The sequence below is a fragment of the Emydura macquarii genome, unplaced genomic scaffold, assembly GCF_026122565.2.
Source record: "Emydura macquarii macquarii isolate MOO-44397 ecotype Brisbane River unplaced genomic scaffold, CSIRO-AGI_Emac_v2 contig_499, whole genome shotgun sequence".
NCBI lineage: Eukaryota > Metazoa > Chordata > Testudines > Chelidae > Emydura > Emydura macquarii.
In genome coordinates, this window is record NW_027130636.1 from 8,229,868 (window position 1) to 8,247,653 (window position 17,786).

The following is a 17,786-nucleotide window of genomic DNA, read 5'->3' on the forward strand; positions in this document are numbered from 1 at the left end:
CCTTTTTCAGTCTTGGAGAGCTTGGTATTTCATTTTCACTTGCAAACATCCAGATTCTTGAGGCTGGATGTTTTTAAGCCCTTCCCTAAATGTGATTAGGGTCCTCCATACCACAGCCCTTGGACCGTTTTAACTCCCTTAAGCACCGTACATGACGGGAACAAAATTGAACAGTCTGAAATAGTTTTTAAAAGTGGTTGCCATCCCTCTTTTCCCATATTACCTGGCAATGATCTGTATTATCAGTGGGTTGTTTTTTTTTTTTAAAGCTCTATGGTATAACTGGTATCTGCTCCATAGCTGTTTAAGTTAAATGTGGACACTCCAGCTGTTTAATGTTTTTCTCTTTCCTCTACTCTAGGCATTGTCAAGCAGAGATCAGTTGGGATATCAATGTCATTCTGAATGGAAGTCGAGATACCTTTGGAACCAAGGGCCCCAAAGAACTTGCTTCGGAGCAGCTGATTCAGAAGGCGGCAATAGGAGACTTCAATAGAATTTATGAGATTCTGAGGGACAATTTAGCTCACCCAGATGTAGCTGACACACATGGATACACTGCACTTGCTGCTGCTGCTGTAAGACCCCAAATGTGGCTCTTTGTTGTGAATGACCAAACGTGTGAAGAGAAAATGATTAGTGTAGGAGACTGGACTCCATTTTTTTGTTGCTACTGCATCTGTCTCTCTCTGTTATGCAGTAAATGTGTGAGGCTCAATAACAAGCATCTTTAAGGAAAGACCACATGCTGAGCAACATGCTAAATAAGAAATCTGCAAAATCTGTAATTATTAAAGACAACTCCAAGCCTAAAATTCTAAATCCTTCCAATTTGGGTGTTGCAGTGGGCTGGATTTAAATCCCTAGATCTGAAACTGCCCTCTGCTTTTTTTTTCCCCCTTTCTTGTTCCAAGCTGAATTCAAACCCAGAAGGAATCTGGTTGTGTTTGGTTTTTTGGTTACAGTCTGGTTGTGGCTAGAAGTTACGGTGTATGCATGACTTTAATTTATCTGTGGGAAGAATTTGGCTTCTTATTTAAATATTTATCAGTGCCCAGCCTAGCCTTCTGGGTATCTTACATCTATTTAGAAACCAATCACTAGCAAAAATCAAATTAATTGTTTTGAAGTCCCCAGAACAAGAAAATTAATTTCTTATTAATTTAGAACATTACAGTTTTTCTCTTTTTCTACAGGCCCCTCATCCCATGAGCTTTAATCACTTTGTAGACATTATGCCCCCTTCCTCCCTGGCAGTCCTGTGACCGTACAGTAGATTTTGGGAGTAGGGGATTGAAGGCACAAGGGTTAAGTGGCTTTTCCAGTGTGACACAGAAAGTCAAAATTGAGGACAGAATGTAACCTAATACGTATAAGCAATTGCCCTTGACAGTGAGTGCAATGTGGCAGAGTTACAGTTGCTTTGGTAACAATAACTTTGAATTTCCTGACAGTTTTGCTTTTGAAATCCTCACTGCCTAAATATTGTATTAATAAAGCGTGTAGTTGTATTTGATTCCTGAGTTCCATTATAGTATTCTTTACAACTGCTAAGTCTTCTCTGAAAATATTAGGCCTTTTAAAGTCAGCATGACAAATATGTTATTTAAATGAACTGTGTTTTTCAAGTAGTGAGCTCACTAATGTAAGAAAAGTTGAAATGCCTACCCAATAATATCTATTTCAGTTTGTGAGGTCAGATTTAGTCGTTGATGTTAAGTGGGTGAAACTCCATTGACTTCAGTGCCATTACAGACAGTACATCAGACACAAAGTTTCTAAGGACCAGTGGCAAAAGGCGGTGCAGGAGTATATTTTGGATCGATGGTGCATTTCTTGTCAGATAGACCACTCAGATCTGCATCCCCTAGTTTCTCTGGATCAGCTCTCATGTGCCCCTCAGAACAACCGTATGAACCGAAAGATCCTTCTTTGTTACAACAGTATACATTGAGATAAGGAGCAGTTTTACTTACATTTTATGGACTGCCCTCTATCACCTTGATGACAGATGGATGTACTTGACATCTCTAGATGATGCTGCTGTGTTAGTGACTGCATGACTTACCCAACATCTAATTAATTGTTTGTGCCTTTAAAAGCCATACTCCAGAAGAAATGCAATTATACACCTGCCTTACATTGGGTGCACCTGAAATAGGTCTTCCTTTCTTGAAAAGTTGGTTCTGCCAGCTTTCCTCATTATCTATAAAACATAGATTAAACCCATAGAGACATTTTGAAATCACTGTTCATTTATGGGCCAAATTCAGTCCTATCATAAAAAGAAGAGAAAGTGAAATTGCAAAACAATTTAAATCAGTAATAGTGCTTTGAGTCTACCTTAAGCAAGTGTCTTGTTTCTTTTCTTTTCTTTTTTTTTTTTTTTAAACTTTAAACCCAATTATGGTTTCAGTTAATCCCACATGGAAAACTAAAATTGTATATACACAACACACATACTCACGTAAAACAGTAATCCAAACGTTTTCACTCTGCAGGTGAATTACCATGATGACATCATTAATCTTCTTCTTGATAATGGAGCTGATGTGAATAAATGCAGTGACGAAGGGTTATCAGCTCTATCCATGTGCATTATTCTTTATTACCCAGTAGAATCATTTAAGGCTAATATTGCTGAGAGGAACTTCAAAAAAGATGAGGTCAGTATATTATTAATCTATAACTTTGAAATCAGAATTTACTGACTCCTCAAATGAGCCATAAGTCTACTTTTTAAAATTCCTCCAGTGGTAGGAAAAAGTCATACTTGTTTACCTCTCTTGACCCTGCAAGTTTCTGAGTGCCCTTGATTTCCAGTGATAGCTCCCACTGCACATGATCAGGCTCCAATATGGTAACAGGGCTACTCTGCAGTCAGGTAATGTATCACATTAGTACCCGAGACTTTGGGCCAGATTTTCCAAGGTATGTAGATGCTCTAAGATACAGATAAATAGGTGCCTAATGGAACTTAGATTGTAAGGTCATTGGTGCAGGGACAGTCTTATTCTGGGCTTTGTACAGCACCTAGCAAAAGGGGTTCCTGGCCCATGAGTGAGATTTCTAGGTGCTATGGTAATATAAATAATAATAATGTACAAAAGTGCCCAGGCAGATTAAGCACCTGACTCCCATTCAGCTTCAAAAGTCTTTTGGCTGCTGCAAGAAAGAGAGAAGGTAAAATTGTAAACTACTCTTTCCTTCCCTCAGAACTCAACACAAACTCTGAAAACTTCAATGTAACTCTTTCATATTCTAGCTATAGTGTTAGGTTCAGGCCTTCGTTCGTTTGTGTACTAATGTGCAAATTGAAAATCAAGGATTGTCCCCTTCTGTTTCAGAGTTTTCATAAAGTGAGGGAGTATCAGTAGAGATTTTAAAGCTCTAAGAGGGTTTTACTAATAATGGAGGCTGGATTGATGTTGATATGATGATTCTCTTTGTTGAAGGAAGGATTTTCCATATTTTCTTCATTTTTGTAATTTTAATTTTTCAAAAACTTTTAAAATAAGGATAAGCAGTCAGAAGATGGATCTATACCACTTCCATTGGCACCAGCAAAGCAGAAATTCTTAACGGGCACTGTTTGTCAGTTGGCTGTGGTACCTCCTATGTCCGGGGAAAAGGCAGAGACTTTGTCTGATGATAGAAATGCATTTGACGAAACGGACCATGCAAGTTTAGAAAAGAAGACTGGCTGTAGTACTGAAACCAACTTTGAGTCAAACCGCAGTGTTTTCAACTATGGAATTAAGGTTTCTCTAGAAGCTTTGCAGCAGAGTGCGGAGGTCTTCAGCCAATGTTTGCTGAAATCATCCTCCTACTCCTGTGTCAATAGACAGAGTGAGGCTGAAGGCACCATGAGAAAAATGGCATTATCAATATCTGAGTAAGTGCTACTAAGAAAAACCACATGCTCTGTGTTCTGTAAAGGTTAGACAAACTCCACTGAGCCCTATTGCATAGAGAAAGTAACAAATGTAGTTTTACATGTTTGTGGGGAAGAACAACTCTGTTTTCTTGGGATAGATCAACGGGGCATGCCTGACCGGAAGAAGCCTGAATCTTTCTCCCTAAAGCAGTGGTGCCCAAACTTTTTACTAAGGTGACCACCATGTGGTCCTTTTTTTGTGACTCACCATTACATATATACTCTGTGTGTGTGTGTGTGTGTGTGTGTGTGTGTGTGTGTGTGTGTGTGTGTGTGTGTGTGTGTGTGTGTGTGTGTGTGTGTGTGTGTGTGTGTGTGTGTAAAGGAACTATTTTTAAATGATGTACTGTGCAACAACGATAGTAATTTTACATTAACTTCATAAAAACATTTCTGTATTATGCACAACTAGTCTGTGCTATATTGAATGTTGCTGTCACAGCCCGGCACGCAATTTAAAAAAAAAATCAGGATATGTTGTCAGGGCCAGATTAACACAGAGACAAACTGGGTACATGCGAAGGGCCCAGATTCATGGGGGCAGCCCCCAAATCACAGGTCAGCAACATTCTCCTCCCCTGCATTTTCTCTTTGCCCTGCTGAGAGGGCACTGACCACCTTCACCATCCGTCTCTCCCTGGCTCTGCAACCCATGTCCTGGCCCCATGCAAAGGGAGGCACTTGGTTCGAGAGCAAGGGGCTGGGATTGCAGCACCCCCTATTTGGCCCAGCTGCCCCTCTGTCGTGGTGGGTTGAGGGGTGGCCAGGCCAAATTTGAATGAGTGGCTCTGTGTCTCTGGGTGCCAGGTCACAACACCCAGAACGAGGAGCTGGGCCCAGCCCTGCGGGACAGGAGCTGCCACTGTGGGGTGAGTGTGAGCTGGGCTTGCTTTTCAGACCCTCCCCATTCACCCATCCCAGAGCCTCCCTTCTGCACCAGGCCTGCAACCCATCTAGAACCTTCCCACCACCCTCTGGAGTGTTGGGACCTGATGTGTGGGAGACATTCCCCTAAGGAGCTGCAAGACTAACATGTATGGGCCGGATTATGGCTCACATGAGCAAGTTGCAGATGATGCAAGTGACCTTCCCTTCACCCACCTCACTTATCCACTCCCATCCTGGGATTTTCTACCTTTGTAATCTTTGGGCTCTCCTGAACATGGGTCTGGTCCCTGCTTGGGATTCCACGGTGCTGAAAGGAGTGGTATAAGATGGAGCATGACCTCACCACTCCCTCTCTATGGCATTGCTTTTCTGTGTGGTGCACACTGCGCTCTCAGTAGGAACAGTGCAGCAGATATTTTCTCCCTGGGCCCAAGTACCAGTTTGCAGACATACCTCGCAGGGTCCTACAGGCCAGGCACCAGCCCAACCCTGAACGTCTATAGCGCCATTAAACAGCCCCTTAGCCTGAGTCACCTGGCACAGGCCAGCGGCGGCTTTTTAATTGCAGTGGAGACATGCCCTGGGAATCCCCTGAAGACCCAGTGTTTAGAAATATGTCCCTTAGTGGGTTTTGTTTGTTTATTTTTTTTTACAATTTATTGACAGCTTATTCTGCTATTTACCATATTGACTTTAGACACCGAACAAGATGGACCACGGTCCAACTGCTTCTCCGCAGAGGTGCCGACCCCAACGTTTGCCGGATCCCTCTGCCTATCCTATTCTTTGCTGTTAAAGCTGCAGATGTAGGAGCAGTGAAACTATTATTAGCAGCAGGAGCAAGGACTGACATACGACTTCCATTGAAGGTAATGGCTAATAATGACTAATAACAACAAATGTAATATTCTAGAGTGATCAGTATTACAACTTCAATGTGCCTGTGTAACGTATAGGAATTCTAATGACACTCTGACTGTCTGATTCAGCTTTGCGATTCCAAAGGAGTAATTTAGAGAAACTGTTCTATTAAAAATCATTTAGCTTTTTAAAAAAAGTCCTCACCTTAAAGAAGGACTAAGCTCTATGTTTACCCATGGTACTAAAGCTGAGAGTATTTCAAAAGTCAACTTTATTTTCCGTTATTTATTCTAATTTTAGTTTGAGAATTTCTCTTTACTTGGGAAATGATTATCGAGTGGTCAGCATGCCATGCATTCGTACTCTGTTCTCTAAAAATACAGTTATGCTAGATCTCGGCACTTGGTCAGCATGCCTGCATGTGACCCTGGTGATCACTCCCCGGGCTCAAAATTATACACCAACTGTTTCAGCAGAAGACAGATTATGTTAGCCTCTTCACTGGAATGTAGCTGTCTTCTTGTCACAGATCCAAAGGTCTGGTGCTCTTTAACATCTCTAAAACAGTTCCTGGGAGGACCCCCTTAGGGTTGCATTCTCACACAGGGGTAAGACCTTTGGCTTCACTGCCTCTTGGGACCAAACCTGTGAGCCTTCAGCCACCCCTTTTTTTCACTCTGTGAGCTCTTCTCAGGGAGTCCATCTGGATTGGACACCTGGGAAGACGTGCAGACCCAAAGGGAGCAGTGCATCCCCAACTTCCTGACTCTGGAGTGACTCTCTGACAGCATTGTAAAAACAGAAGGATTTATTAGATGTCTGGAACACAGCATAGAACGTCCTCAACACAGAGGATTACAGCATAGTCTGTCTGGGTCAGTCCTGAACCCAGAGACCCCTTTTTTCCCCAGTCCAGAAGAGAGAGTCCTGCTTCCAGCAGCCCACACCTAACAACCCCCAACGGCCCCTCCTGCGTCCTTTGTTCTTGTTCCTGGGCAAACATAGTCACCTGGCTTCCTCCTCAAGCCTTTGTTCTCCAGCTGGTCTTAGCTGGCTGGCTTCCTGCAGAGAGTGGGCCACCATGGCTGTTAGTTGTTAGTTAGCTAGGTACCAAATTGCCAGGCAACTGTCTGGGCCCAGACAGCTAGGTGTCAGTTGCACCTGGATCTTTGGGTCTCCGAAAAAAGTAAGCAATCTTTCCCCCCCACCTAGTTAACCATGCAGCACATTGGGGAAACAGAGGCACACACACTATTCACCCAACATATGAAAAATTCCCACTCCATCCCATCCCTTTCTATTTCATCTTCCTATTGCTTCCTGTCTGTAGTTGTTGAAGGAGTTCCCCTGGCTTTTTAGCTTGCCGGGCTGTACCTGGACATCATCATCTCATTTTATCTCACCTCAAACTTCACTATAGACTATCCTGTTTTACTTCCTAGTGCTTTTGCTGTCGGTACTTTTCATCGGTAGGTTTCAAAGCACTTCATATAGGAGGTCAGTATCACTACTTCCAGTTTCGAAGCCTGACTTATTTGATGTCTCTGTAGCTCCTGCTGACGGCTTTGGTTACCTTTCTGACCTGGCACCAGTGAAAGTCGTCTTCCCTCCATCCCTTTTGCACCTGCAGGTTTGGAGAAGCAGCAGCCCAGCAGACTATCTCAGGATTCAGCAGCCATGCCTCTCTTGTCTGATTGTGCTATAAGGTTTACTCACAGGGTGTCAGACAGAGGGCCTGAAGGCTCTCCTGGCTTTCTCCATTGCTTCCTGGAAGTCCAGTTGCAGACTTCCAACCCATCTTTCACCAGGCAATGCATGTGAAATATCCGTGTGCGCTAGCTAGCTCAGGAGTCGGGGGCCAGAAATAGGCCCTCTTCCCTTTTGCACCTTATATAGGTGCAAATGAGTGATGTAAGAGTGATGTTAATGCTGTACCATATGCTGTTTGGGCTGGGCAGTGCTTGTGCAACCATCTGTCATGCCAGGAATGTTTGTGATCCCGGTGGGTTTGGGGTGAAGCTGCATTAAAACTGAACATAAACACAATCTTTTAACCCTATTTCTAGATTAACATAGATGGGTTTGAGGGTCTATATTGGAAAAATATCCAGTACCTTAGTTTTTAGAAGTTACTCATGATAGGCAAAAGTGTCTTAATGCCACCTTTGTTTTTCAGCTGGGAGGTTTAACGCCTCTTCACATTGCAGTAGCCATCCCTTGTGAAGAAGGGGTCAAGATAACGGAATTACTCCTTCATTCAGCTACAGATCCCGATGCAAGGGCAGGAGACGAAGATGATCTATATGTACCAGACTGGGTATGCTGCATCATTACTCTGTCCTCTTCCAGCAACTTAGGTGTGGGCTGTGGGAGATCTGAGCAGGGAATTGGCCACCTGCCGGTTGGATTTAAAGTGGAACCTCTGTGCACTGTTGAAAGAATTGCACTTCCTCTGAAAAAACATGGCATATCACTGACACACACGGGGTTACAACAACACTTACTTATGCTTTGAGGTACCAGACACTTTTGCAGAATCCTGATGCATGTTAGGCACAGGCTAGAAGTCTGCTACATACAGCTAAATGATGTAGGTGAAGCACAGCTGCAGTATTGAGCATATAATCACTGTTTCTCAGAAACAAACAACTTTGTGGGCTGGATCTGCTTAATCCACTACCATGCAGGCAGCTTAACCATTTCTTCCTTCCTCTTGAATACAGACTCTTTTTGTGGGACCCCAGCAGCACTGTGACTCTGCATCCAGAGCAGCGTTAGGCCAGATCTTAGCCGTGTTGGTTATGAGTGTGATTTTCGTCTTTTATCAACATTTTTATACTGGCGGAAGCCCTAGTGTGGATGTGTTTATACTGGCAAAATAGGTTTTGATGGTTTAGCTTATTTCATTCAGGGAATGAATATAAGCGGTGCCAGCAGAAGCACTCTTTTGCTGGTATGAGCTGCACAGTCACTAGGAAGGTTGACTGACAAAGCTTTTCTAGTGCAAACAAGGCCTGAGACATACAGCTGTCCGCAGCAGAGTGCTTTAGTGTATGTGGGGGGGGTTTCTTTCTTTCTTTCTTCTCAAATTATTGACAACTTAAAATAAATTGAAGTTCCAGTACTTGGGATTCCATCGACATTCCTTTAATGTGCTAAGTCTCCATTCCCTCTGGCTACTTCAAAATTTGTGTTCCAGTGGCCTCGCCCAGACCGCTATTTCAGCACACCTTGCTTTGGCTTTCCCCAGCAATGCAGCAAGTGAACTCACTCATACTGCCAGCTGTTTGTGTCAGTGGATAAACTGTCACCATGTTTGTGTGTCAGTGCAGCCTACCCTAACCTGCCATTCTTTCACACCTTCTACTGGCTTCTCACAGCAATGCAGAAGAGTGGCCTATCCATACTGCCGGCCTGTGTGTGTCAGTAGATCATCCAATAGCTGGGAGCTGCAAAACCTGAATTCTCCCCTCTGTTAGCTCTTTGTGTGCTTTGCAGTGACCAGATTTCCCCTGCCACCTTCATAGGCCTGCCATACCTCTCCACTGAGCAATATAGATCCTGGCCTGAGAGTTCATACCACTAGCTTGCCAGGGCTATTGGTCAGTTTGGCCATTTTGTTTTTTTGGAGTTGGGAAATATTTTTTCAACTCTGCAGGCTGAGATCAACACAGTGGTTTAGGAATCTTTAAGCGTAAGGAGAAACCTGAACATTTTTTTTTCTCCTCTGGGACAATCCGTCTTAGACAGGAGCATTCTAACTATACGACAAAAAGGAGCATCTTAGAGAATTTGCTTCTTTTCCTTCTATCCTCTCAGCTGCTGAAGTTGTAGTAAAAATAAAGAAATAAATTCCTTGAATGACAGGAGCCATAACCCCTGTGCCACCTCTGGAACCTGATCAATATGTCTTCTTGGGTTGTTGGCAGTCTCTAGAAGACGGGCAGATTCTATCCTTCTTCAGTCTGTATCTGCAATGGAATGGAGTTTTGGAAAAGAAAGCATTCCTTACTGTTCTTTGTAGATCTCAAGAATCTTACCTTTCCCCAGCAAATGTGGTCACCACCATCTTCCGGTCCAGTTCAGAGGAAGCAGTTGTCCACTCATATCGCTGTAATTTGGAATATTGTCCTATAATATTATCCAAGATGATACAATCTTCATAGCCCAGATGAAGAAAGAGTGCATTTTACACCAATGCTACCTGGATGACTTGCTGCTGACAACTTAGACCTTGTCTACATTAGCACTTATGTCAGCAAAACTTTTGTCACTGTGGGGTGTGAAAAAACACATCCCTAAGCAACATAAGTTTTGCCAGCATAAGCGCTCGTGTAGCCGCATTATGCTGATGGAAGAGAGCTCTCCCATTGACATAATAAAACCAGCTCAATGAGTGGCGGTAACTATGTTGATGAGAGACAAGGCCTTACTTAAAGGAAACTACTTTCTACATAGTCCAGTAATCTATGCTAACCTGATTCTTAATTAACCAAAAATACAAAAACTGCCTTGTATCATCTTTGGGTTTATTCATCTCAGAGCTTATTTTTTTAAGATACCTCAACTGGCAACACTCCCATTATTCTCACTTCCAAAATTACAGATTTAATCCGTCTGCTCAACTGGTTGCCTCCAAATGTCTGCAGTATTTTCTCACAGTAGCAATGATCACATGCAAACCCAGTGAACAGTGAAGCACCCCTAAACTCATCCATTCTTCCTGACCAGAGAATGATAACCGAGGTCTAACAGTGCCTCCAAAGCTGATGGCATTGTCATGGAAGTCCTATGTCAAACATTTCCTAGCAGCATCTTCATATTCCACTTGGAGAGGTCAAATGGACATTGGTGGTATATGCACACTGGCAAACAGGAACATAGAGCATAGCTGTGAACTACAAGGCCACCAGAATCTTTTCATTCCTGGAGAAGCATGGCCTGTCTATGCAATGAACACATAGGGCAGGGGCATATGGCTCAGTTAACACACATCTAGACTTTTTTGCAATTTAAAAGCAGGAGGGTACCATGATTTTATTCTTGTCAATGACATCCATGACTTGGTGGAATAACTCTCACGATTGGAGCGCTGTCATGGATGGGTATAAACTGTTCAGGAAGGACAGGCAGGGGCGAAAGGGGGAGGAGTTGCACTGTATGTAAGAGAGCACTATGACTGCTCTGAGCTCCAGTATGAAACTGGAGATAAGTCAGTTGAGTGTCTCTGGGTTAAGCTTAGAAGCAAGAACAATAAGCGTGCTGTCGTGGTGGGTGTCTGTTACAGACCACCAGACCAGGAGGATGAGGTAGATGAGGCTTTCTTTACTCAACTGGGGAAAGTTTCCAGTTCACAGGGCCTGATTCTCATGGGAGACTTCAATCACCCTGACATCTGCTGGAAGAGCAATACAGCAGAGCACAAACAATCCAGGAAGTTTTTGGAGAGTGTCGCTGACAATTTCCTGGTGCAAGTGCTGGAGCAACCAACTAGGGGCCGTGCTTCTCTTGACCTGCTGCTCACAAACAGGGAAGATTTGGTAGGGGAAGTAGAAGTGGGTGGCAACCTAGGCAGCAGTGACCATGAGATGGTCGAGTTCAGGATCCTGATGAAAGGAAGAAAGGGGAACAGCAGGATACGGACCATGGACTTCAGAAAAGCGGACTTTGATTCCCTCAGGGAACTGATGGGCAGGATTCCCTGGGAGGCTAATATGAGGGGGAAAGGAACCCAAGAGAGCTGGCTGTATTTTAAGGAGACCTTATTGAGGGCACAAGAGCAAACCATCCCGATGTGCAGAAAGAATAGCAAATATGGTAGGCGTCCAGCTTGGCTTAACAAAGAAGTCTTTGGCGAACTTAAACGCAAAAAAGAAGCTTACAAGAAGTGGAAGCTTGGTCAGATGACTAGGGAGGATTATATAAACACTGCTCGAACGTGCAGGAATGAAATGAGGAAGGCCAAAGCGCAATTGGAGTTGCAGCTAGCAAGGGACGTGAAGGGGAACAAAAAGGGTTTCTACAGGCATGTTGCCAACAAGAGGAAGATTCGGGAAAGTGTAGGCCCCTTAAAGAAAGAGGGAGGCGACCTAGTGACGGAGGATGTGGAGAAGGCTGAGGTACTCAATGCCTTTTTTACCTCTGTCTTCACAGACAAGATCAGCTCCCAGACTGCTGTACTGGGTGGCACAGAATGGGAAGGAGGCAAACATCCCGCAGTGCTGAAGGAACAGGTTCAAGGCTATTTAGAAGGATTGGACATTCACAAGTCCATGGGGCCGGATGCAATGCACCCGAGGGTGCTGAGGGAGTTGGCTGAGGTGATTTCAGAGCCATTGGCTATTATCTTTGAAAGCTCGTGGCAACAGGGGGAGGTCCCTGAGGACTGGAAAAAAGCAAATATAGTGCCCATCTTCAAAAAAGGGAGGAAAGAGGATCCGGGGAACTACAGACCGGTCAGCCTCACCTCAATCCCTGGAAAGATCATGGAGCAGGTCCTTAAGGAATCCATTTTAAGGCACTTGGAAGAGAGGAAGGTGATCAGGAACAGTCAACACGGATTCACCAAGGGAAAGTCATGCCTGACCAACCTGATTGCTTTCTATGATGAGGTGACTGGCTCTGTGGATGTGGGGAAGGCGGTGGATGTGATATACCTTGACTTTAGCAAAGCTTTTGATACGGTTTCTCACAGTATTCTTATCAGCAAGTTAAAGAAGTATGGGTTGGATGAATGGACTATAAAATGGATAGTGAACTGGCTAGAGCATAGGGCTCAACGAGTAGTGATCAATGGCTCCATGTCTAGCTGGCAACCGGTCACAAGCGGAGTTCCCCAGGGGTCGGTCCTGGGGCCGGTTTTGTTCAACATCTTTATTAATGATCTGGAGGATGGGGTAGATTGCACCCTCAGCAAGTTTGCGGACGACACTAAGCTGGGGGGAGTGGTAGATACCCTGCAAGGTAGGGATAGGATACAGAGTGACCTAAACAAACTGGAGGATTGGGCCAAAAGAAATCTAATGAGGTTCAACAAAGAAAAGTGCAGAGTCCTCCACTTAGGAAGAAAGAATCCCATGCACAGCTATAGACTGGGGACCGACGAGCTGGGCAGCAGCTCTGCAGAAAAGGACCTGGGGGTAACAGTGGATAAAAAGCTGGATATGAGTCAGCAGTGTGCCCTGGTTGTCAAGAAGGCCAATGGCATATTGGGCTGCATTAGGAGGGGCATTGCTAGCAGGTCACGGGAAGTGATTATTCCCCTCTATTCGGCATTGGTGAGGCCGCATTTAGAATATTGTGTCCAGTTTTGGGCCCCCCAATACAAAAAGGATGTGGACAAGTTGGAGAGAGTCCAGCGGAGGGCAACAAAAATGATTAGGGGGCTGGAGCACAGGACTTATGAGGAGAGGCTGAGGGAACTGGGCTTGTTTAGTCTGCAAAAGAGAAGAGTGAGGGGGGATTTGATAGCGGCCTTTAACTACCTGAAAGGGGGTTCTAGGGAGGATGGGGCTAGGCTGTTCTCGGTGGTGGCAGATGACAGAACAAGGAGCAATGGTCTCAAGTTGCAGGGAGGGAGGTCTAGGTTGGACATTAGGAAAAAGTTTTTTACTAGGAGGGTGGTGAAGCAGTGGAATGGGTTAGCTAGGGAGGTGGTGGAATCTCCATCCTTAGAGGTTTTTAAGCTGCGGCTTGACAAAGCCCTGGTTGGGATGATATAGCAGAGGTTAGTCCTGCTTTGAGCAGGGGGTTGGACTAGATGACCTCCTGAGGTCCCTTCCAACTCTAATATTCTATGATTCTATGATTCTATGATCCATGAGCACAGAAAATACTTCTACCTGTGAACAGATGTACTCATGTAAGGCTTTCTCATCTCTGCTAATTGCCACAGTGGTTTGAGGGAAATAAGACTAGACAGAACATTTGTAGTTCTAAACACAGTATATTGGCCTCAGATTGCAGTTCCTTTGGCTCGTAGTGATGATTGTCTACAAACCTTGGAAGTATTCAGTTTTTCCAACCCTTTGCTGTAACTGGATTCTGTCCCATTAGTCACCCTGAACTTCACAGATTGGTTTTGTAGCCTGGAACCTTAGAGTCTAAGTCTCCAGCAACATGGATACTGTCAGAAACCAGTTAACCTTCTATTAAAATCTCAAACTTTCATAAGCAGTGTGTACAAAAGCACTGGGGGCAATTTATTCACAGCATATGGATCTCGTCTGAGCTGTGCTCCAAATGTCTGCCAGAGACCATCAATTTCTGGTGGGTGGCCTTCTTAAGGGATTAAGTCTGAGTTACCTAAAGGTTCAATCCTCTCAGGGTTATTAACATAAAATTTCTTGTGTCCACTTTCTCCTCACATCTCCTGTTTCTTCATAGCTATTGCACGAGAGAAACTTGCAGTAGAACTGTGGCACTTCAAGCTTGGTACTGCAGGCTCTGGGAGTCTCCTTTCTGATTCTCTAGAGAAGGTCTTACCATATTTGTTTGTCTCCTTCTGCTTTAGCAATTGCATCAGTTAGGAGAGTGAACTGGAAGCTGTGGCAGTTTAAAGAATCCTATCTTGAATTCTTCCTTTAAAAAGACGGTTCCTAAGATAGGTCTTGACTTTGTACATAGCCAAGAAAACAAAACAAAAACAAAAAAATCCAACAATAAACCACAGAGCTCCACTTAAACCAAACTATTTCTCTCTCTTTAGCTTCCCCCGAAACGCAAATATTAGAAAAACAGCCTCGTAATCTGGATATGAAATGGACCAAAGTGTGGAGAACCTAATCCCTGGAATCTTAAAAATGTCTGAAGGCCTGCAGCACTACTCTGCCTCCTAATGGATCTAATCAAACACATATCAATCCTGGAAAACATCCAAATAAGACCCTTACTGGAGGCATCAAAGTTCATACTGTAGGTGTCTTGGAGTGAGAGTCAGAGCTTTGCACAAGGAGATTTGCAATGAAGTCACTTGATAAGCAATTTCAGAAAGCAGTACAAGACTCATTTTCTCTCCTCATTTGGTACTTTCAGCTCCCCTTGATTTAAACTATGCAATAAAATAAAAAATGAATCAATAAGGTAAACTTTCATTTCTCCTAGAAAGTTTTGATTCTTCTCTTCCAGTTTACTGCTTATTTGCTAGTAACGTCCAGATCAATAGATGCCCAGTAATAGGAGAGAGAAAAGTAGTTTCCTATCATATAACTTTTATTTCTCAAAATGATATACATTCACTGGGCTGGGAAGCCCCTTCCTGTGTATCAGTGTTTGTAGATGTTAAAACTAAAGGTATCCTAATGCTAAGGCCTATAGTATTTGTTAATGTTTTTCAGGATGCAGTGCTGCAGCTGTCCAGTAGATGGAGCCTGAATCCAAAGAAGGAAATGGGAAGGGTGGGGGATGTGTGTGCTGTGGTGTAAAGAGCAAATCCTGAACAGATGTATTTTCTATTCACTTATTTCCAAACAATACTGAAAGTGTGTGTATCTATTTCTTCTCACATCTTTACATACAGAGTGAGCCTATCGAATCACCAGTTATTACTGCCATGAAACTTAATAATGAAACTGGACCTCCTAGCGAATACTACTCATCTTCTGGTGCTGTCCCAGAGGAAGGTGGTAGGACTCCTTTGCATATTGCCTGCGAGAGAGAGGATAACCACAAGGTAGGAGTACAATGGAGCTGTAGGAATGGCCGTCCAATAGGTTGTAGTTTTGCTTCTGTAGAATACACATAACTCGCGATCCTCAAATGTCATATCTTACCCTGCTGGGGAATCGTCTGTAGGATCTGATTTCATTTGTCCACTCTAGAAGGAATAAAACTTTCATCTCCTTTATGGGAAAGGTCTGATCCTTTAGTCTATGTGACCCTGGCTGCTCAGGGGATTTTAGAAATTGGTGGCCAGCCACCAGTGTAGCGGCTCTGGAGCGACTGCCACGTATAGACAGGCACAGCTACCGGTCGCACTGGTGCAGCTTATCCTGGTTGGAAGTAAAGGTAAGCTGCTCTGGTGGAAACCGAGACTTGTTAGCTGTGTATATTTACGTAAGGGGTTTGCGCTGGAACAACTAGGACAGATCCCCTTTGTAGACAAGACCTATGTGCATATAACTGCTGGTGGCTTCAGTGGCACACAAGTGCTGTAGGCTGAGGTCCAAAATGCTGTTCTTCACACTGGATTGTTTTTGCCATACTTAAGGCGCTCTTCTAGGATTCACTTAGGGGAGGTCATGCGTGGGTAGAGAGTGAGCAGAACAGGGAGTCTCTTTCTCTTAATCAAAGAATTGACCTAATTCAAGTCCTAATTTTAAAACATTTCCAAGTTAGATGAGTAAATTAAATCTAATCTGCCTTGGCTGGATCTCTCAATGATGCAGATGCCTTTGGGTCACCTTTGTTAGACTCTTTCCTTAAGCCTGCCCTCTCCTTCTCTCCCTAAATCTTGCTGACTCTTTCAAGAAGACAGGCATGTGGAGTTTTGTCAGTCTTTCAAGGCACCACTCTTACCTCTTTCCCTCTTAACAAAATCCCCTTTAGGAAAAGCCCAGCAAGGAATGAACTAAATGAGTATGTTGAAAACCCTCTATTATACCATGTGCATGCTCTAACTGAGCTACTGCACCCTATTGTTTACAGAACTGCCCTTCCCAAACTACTCCCTCTTTGACTGTTCTCTTCCTCCCTCCTGTCATGGCTAAATTCTGCATTGTGAACACTTTGAGGCAGAGACATTATTTTAATACTTGTTTTGTGTGAGATGATTGTAGGTGTGACCTGAATAAATGGCAGTGTTTAGCCTGGTAGATTGACTCATGGTCTTTTAAACAGCTTGGTTTGTTTTTTTGATTTGTCTAGCACTAAAGTTGTCAGAGCAAGTAAACGAGTTTTTAATTAAAACCTCCCTCAACTCTTCCTTCCCCAGAAGTCATGCCATCACTAATTGATATCCATTATACATTGTCACTTACATTGTCTTGTTTTCTTCCTCTGTTATTCTATCCTGCTGCTTTGATCTTCTGGTTCTACATACTGGGATTCTTTCATGCAGCCTCATTCTTTCATTTTTGACCTCTTTTTAACGCCTTACCTTAAAGTGACTCTAAACAGAAACCGTGTAAAGGTTTCTAATTCAGCAGTGGATTATCTTTTTCTTAATTACATTTGATGACTGGCCATGTGCAATTTAGCAAATGTGAAAAAGTCCCATTTACTATCCTAGGATGTGTTATGCTCAATACATCGTATGCTTTCAGGAGTTGATTGCTTTGCTAACATACATTTCTTACATCGCAGGTTTTTATGGTTGCTTTTACAAACAAATAAAAAGTCAATAAGCTAATCTTATTTTTCAATCCTTTCTCAAAATCATACATAATTAAGAATATATGATTACTGTAGGTCTTAGTTTCCAGGAATTTCAGTCTATATTTTTCTAAAATTGTTTTGAAACTATTGAGTATTTAAAAGTTACCATACTTGTATAACTAACCTCGATTATAGAGCTCTCTTTTGGATTTACACTGTGAACTCCAGCATTCAAGGATTTATATCTTAGTCTAAAACTCCTAGGTATAGATTATAAATTCTTGACTACATGGGGAACTATTCTGGAAAATTTGATTGACATTGGAGGCTGGTGTGTGTGTGTCTTTTGCAGGCGGGGCTGGTAGCACTGCCTATTACTAAGGTTGCTCAGCGTTTCCCTTTATAAAACCCTGTCTTCAGATGCTCATAACTTTGCCATACTTTAACTATTTATGCTGAAATTTTCTATGCTGAGTGTCTGCCTCAGGCTGAACTCTTTTGTGGATTATTTGAGCCAAAATGATTCATGTTTTTCTGAGAATGAGATATCTATGAGATGTCTCTGTGTTACTTATTTTCTGTATTACTGAATCTGAAGAAGAGAGCTGAAGTCTCTCGAAAGCTTATGCCTGCAAATATTAAATTTGTTAGTCTTAAAAGTGCCACAGAACTCTCGTTGTTTTTGCTGTATACAGACTAACACGGCTACCCCTCTGGAACTATTTTTTCTATGTAGTACTTGTATGTGTTCATAGCAAGTGTTTAATGCTGTTGTTTTTCATAAACT

At 43.2% G+C, this 17,786-nt stretch overlaps 1 protein-coding gene across 5 annotated transcripts in view; it reads left to right on the plus strand.

Moving 5' to 3' along the window:
• The window catches only part of ANKMY1 (ankyrin repeat and MYND domain containing 1), an 84,621-nt gene that overhangs the window by 12,607 nt on the left and 54,228 nt on the right, over positions 1–17,786 (plus strand). For all 5 annotated transcript variants that reach the window (XM_067538892.1, XM_067538893.1, XM_067538891.1 and 2 more), the window contains exons 5-10: positions 362–578; positions 2,502–2,666; positions 3,519–3,895; positions 5,523–5,694; positions 7,863–8,003; positions 15,204–15,356. In XM_067538892.1, the coding sequence (XP_067394993.1) occupies positions 362–578; positions 2,502–2,666; positions 3,519–3,895; positions 5,523–5,694; positions 7,863–8,003; positions 15,204–15,356 (1,225 nt within the window). The remainder of the gene's footprint in view (positions 1–361; positions 579–2,501; positions 2,667–3,518; positions 3,896–5,522; positions 5,695–7,862; positions 8,004–15,203; positions 15,357–17,786) is intronic.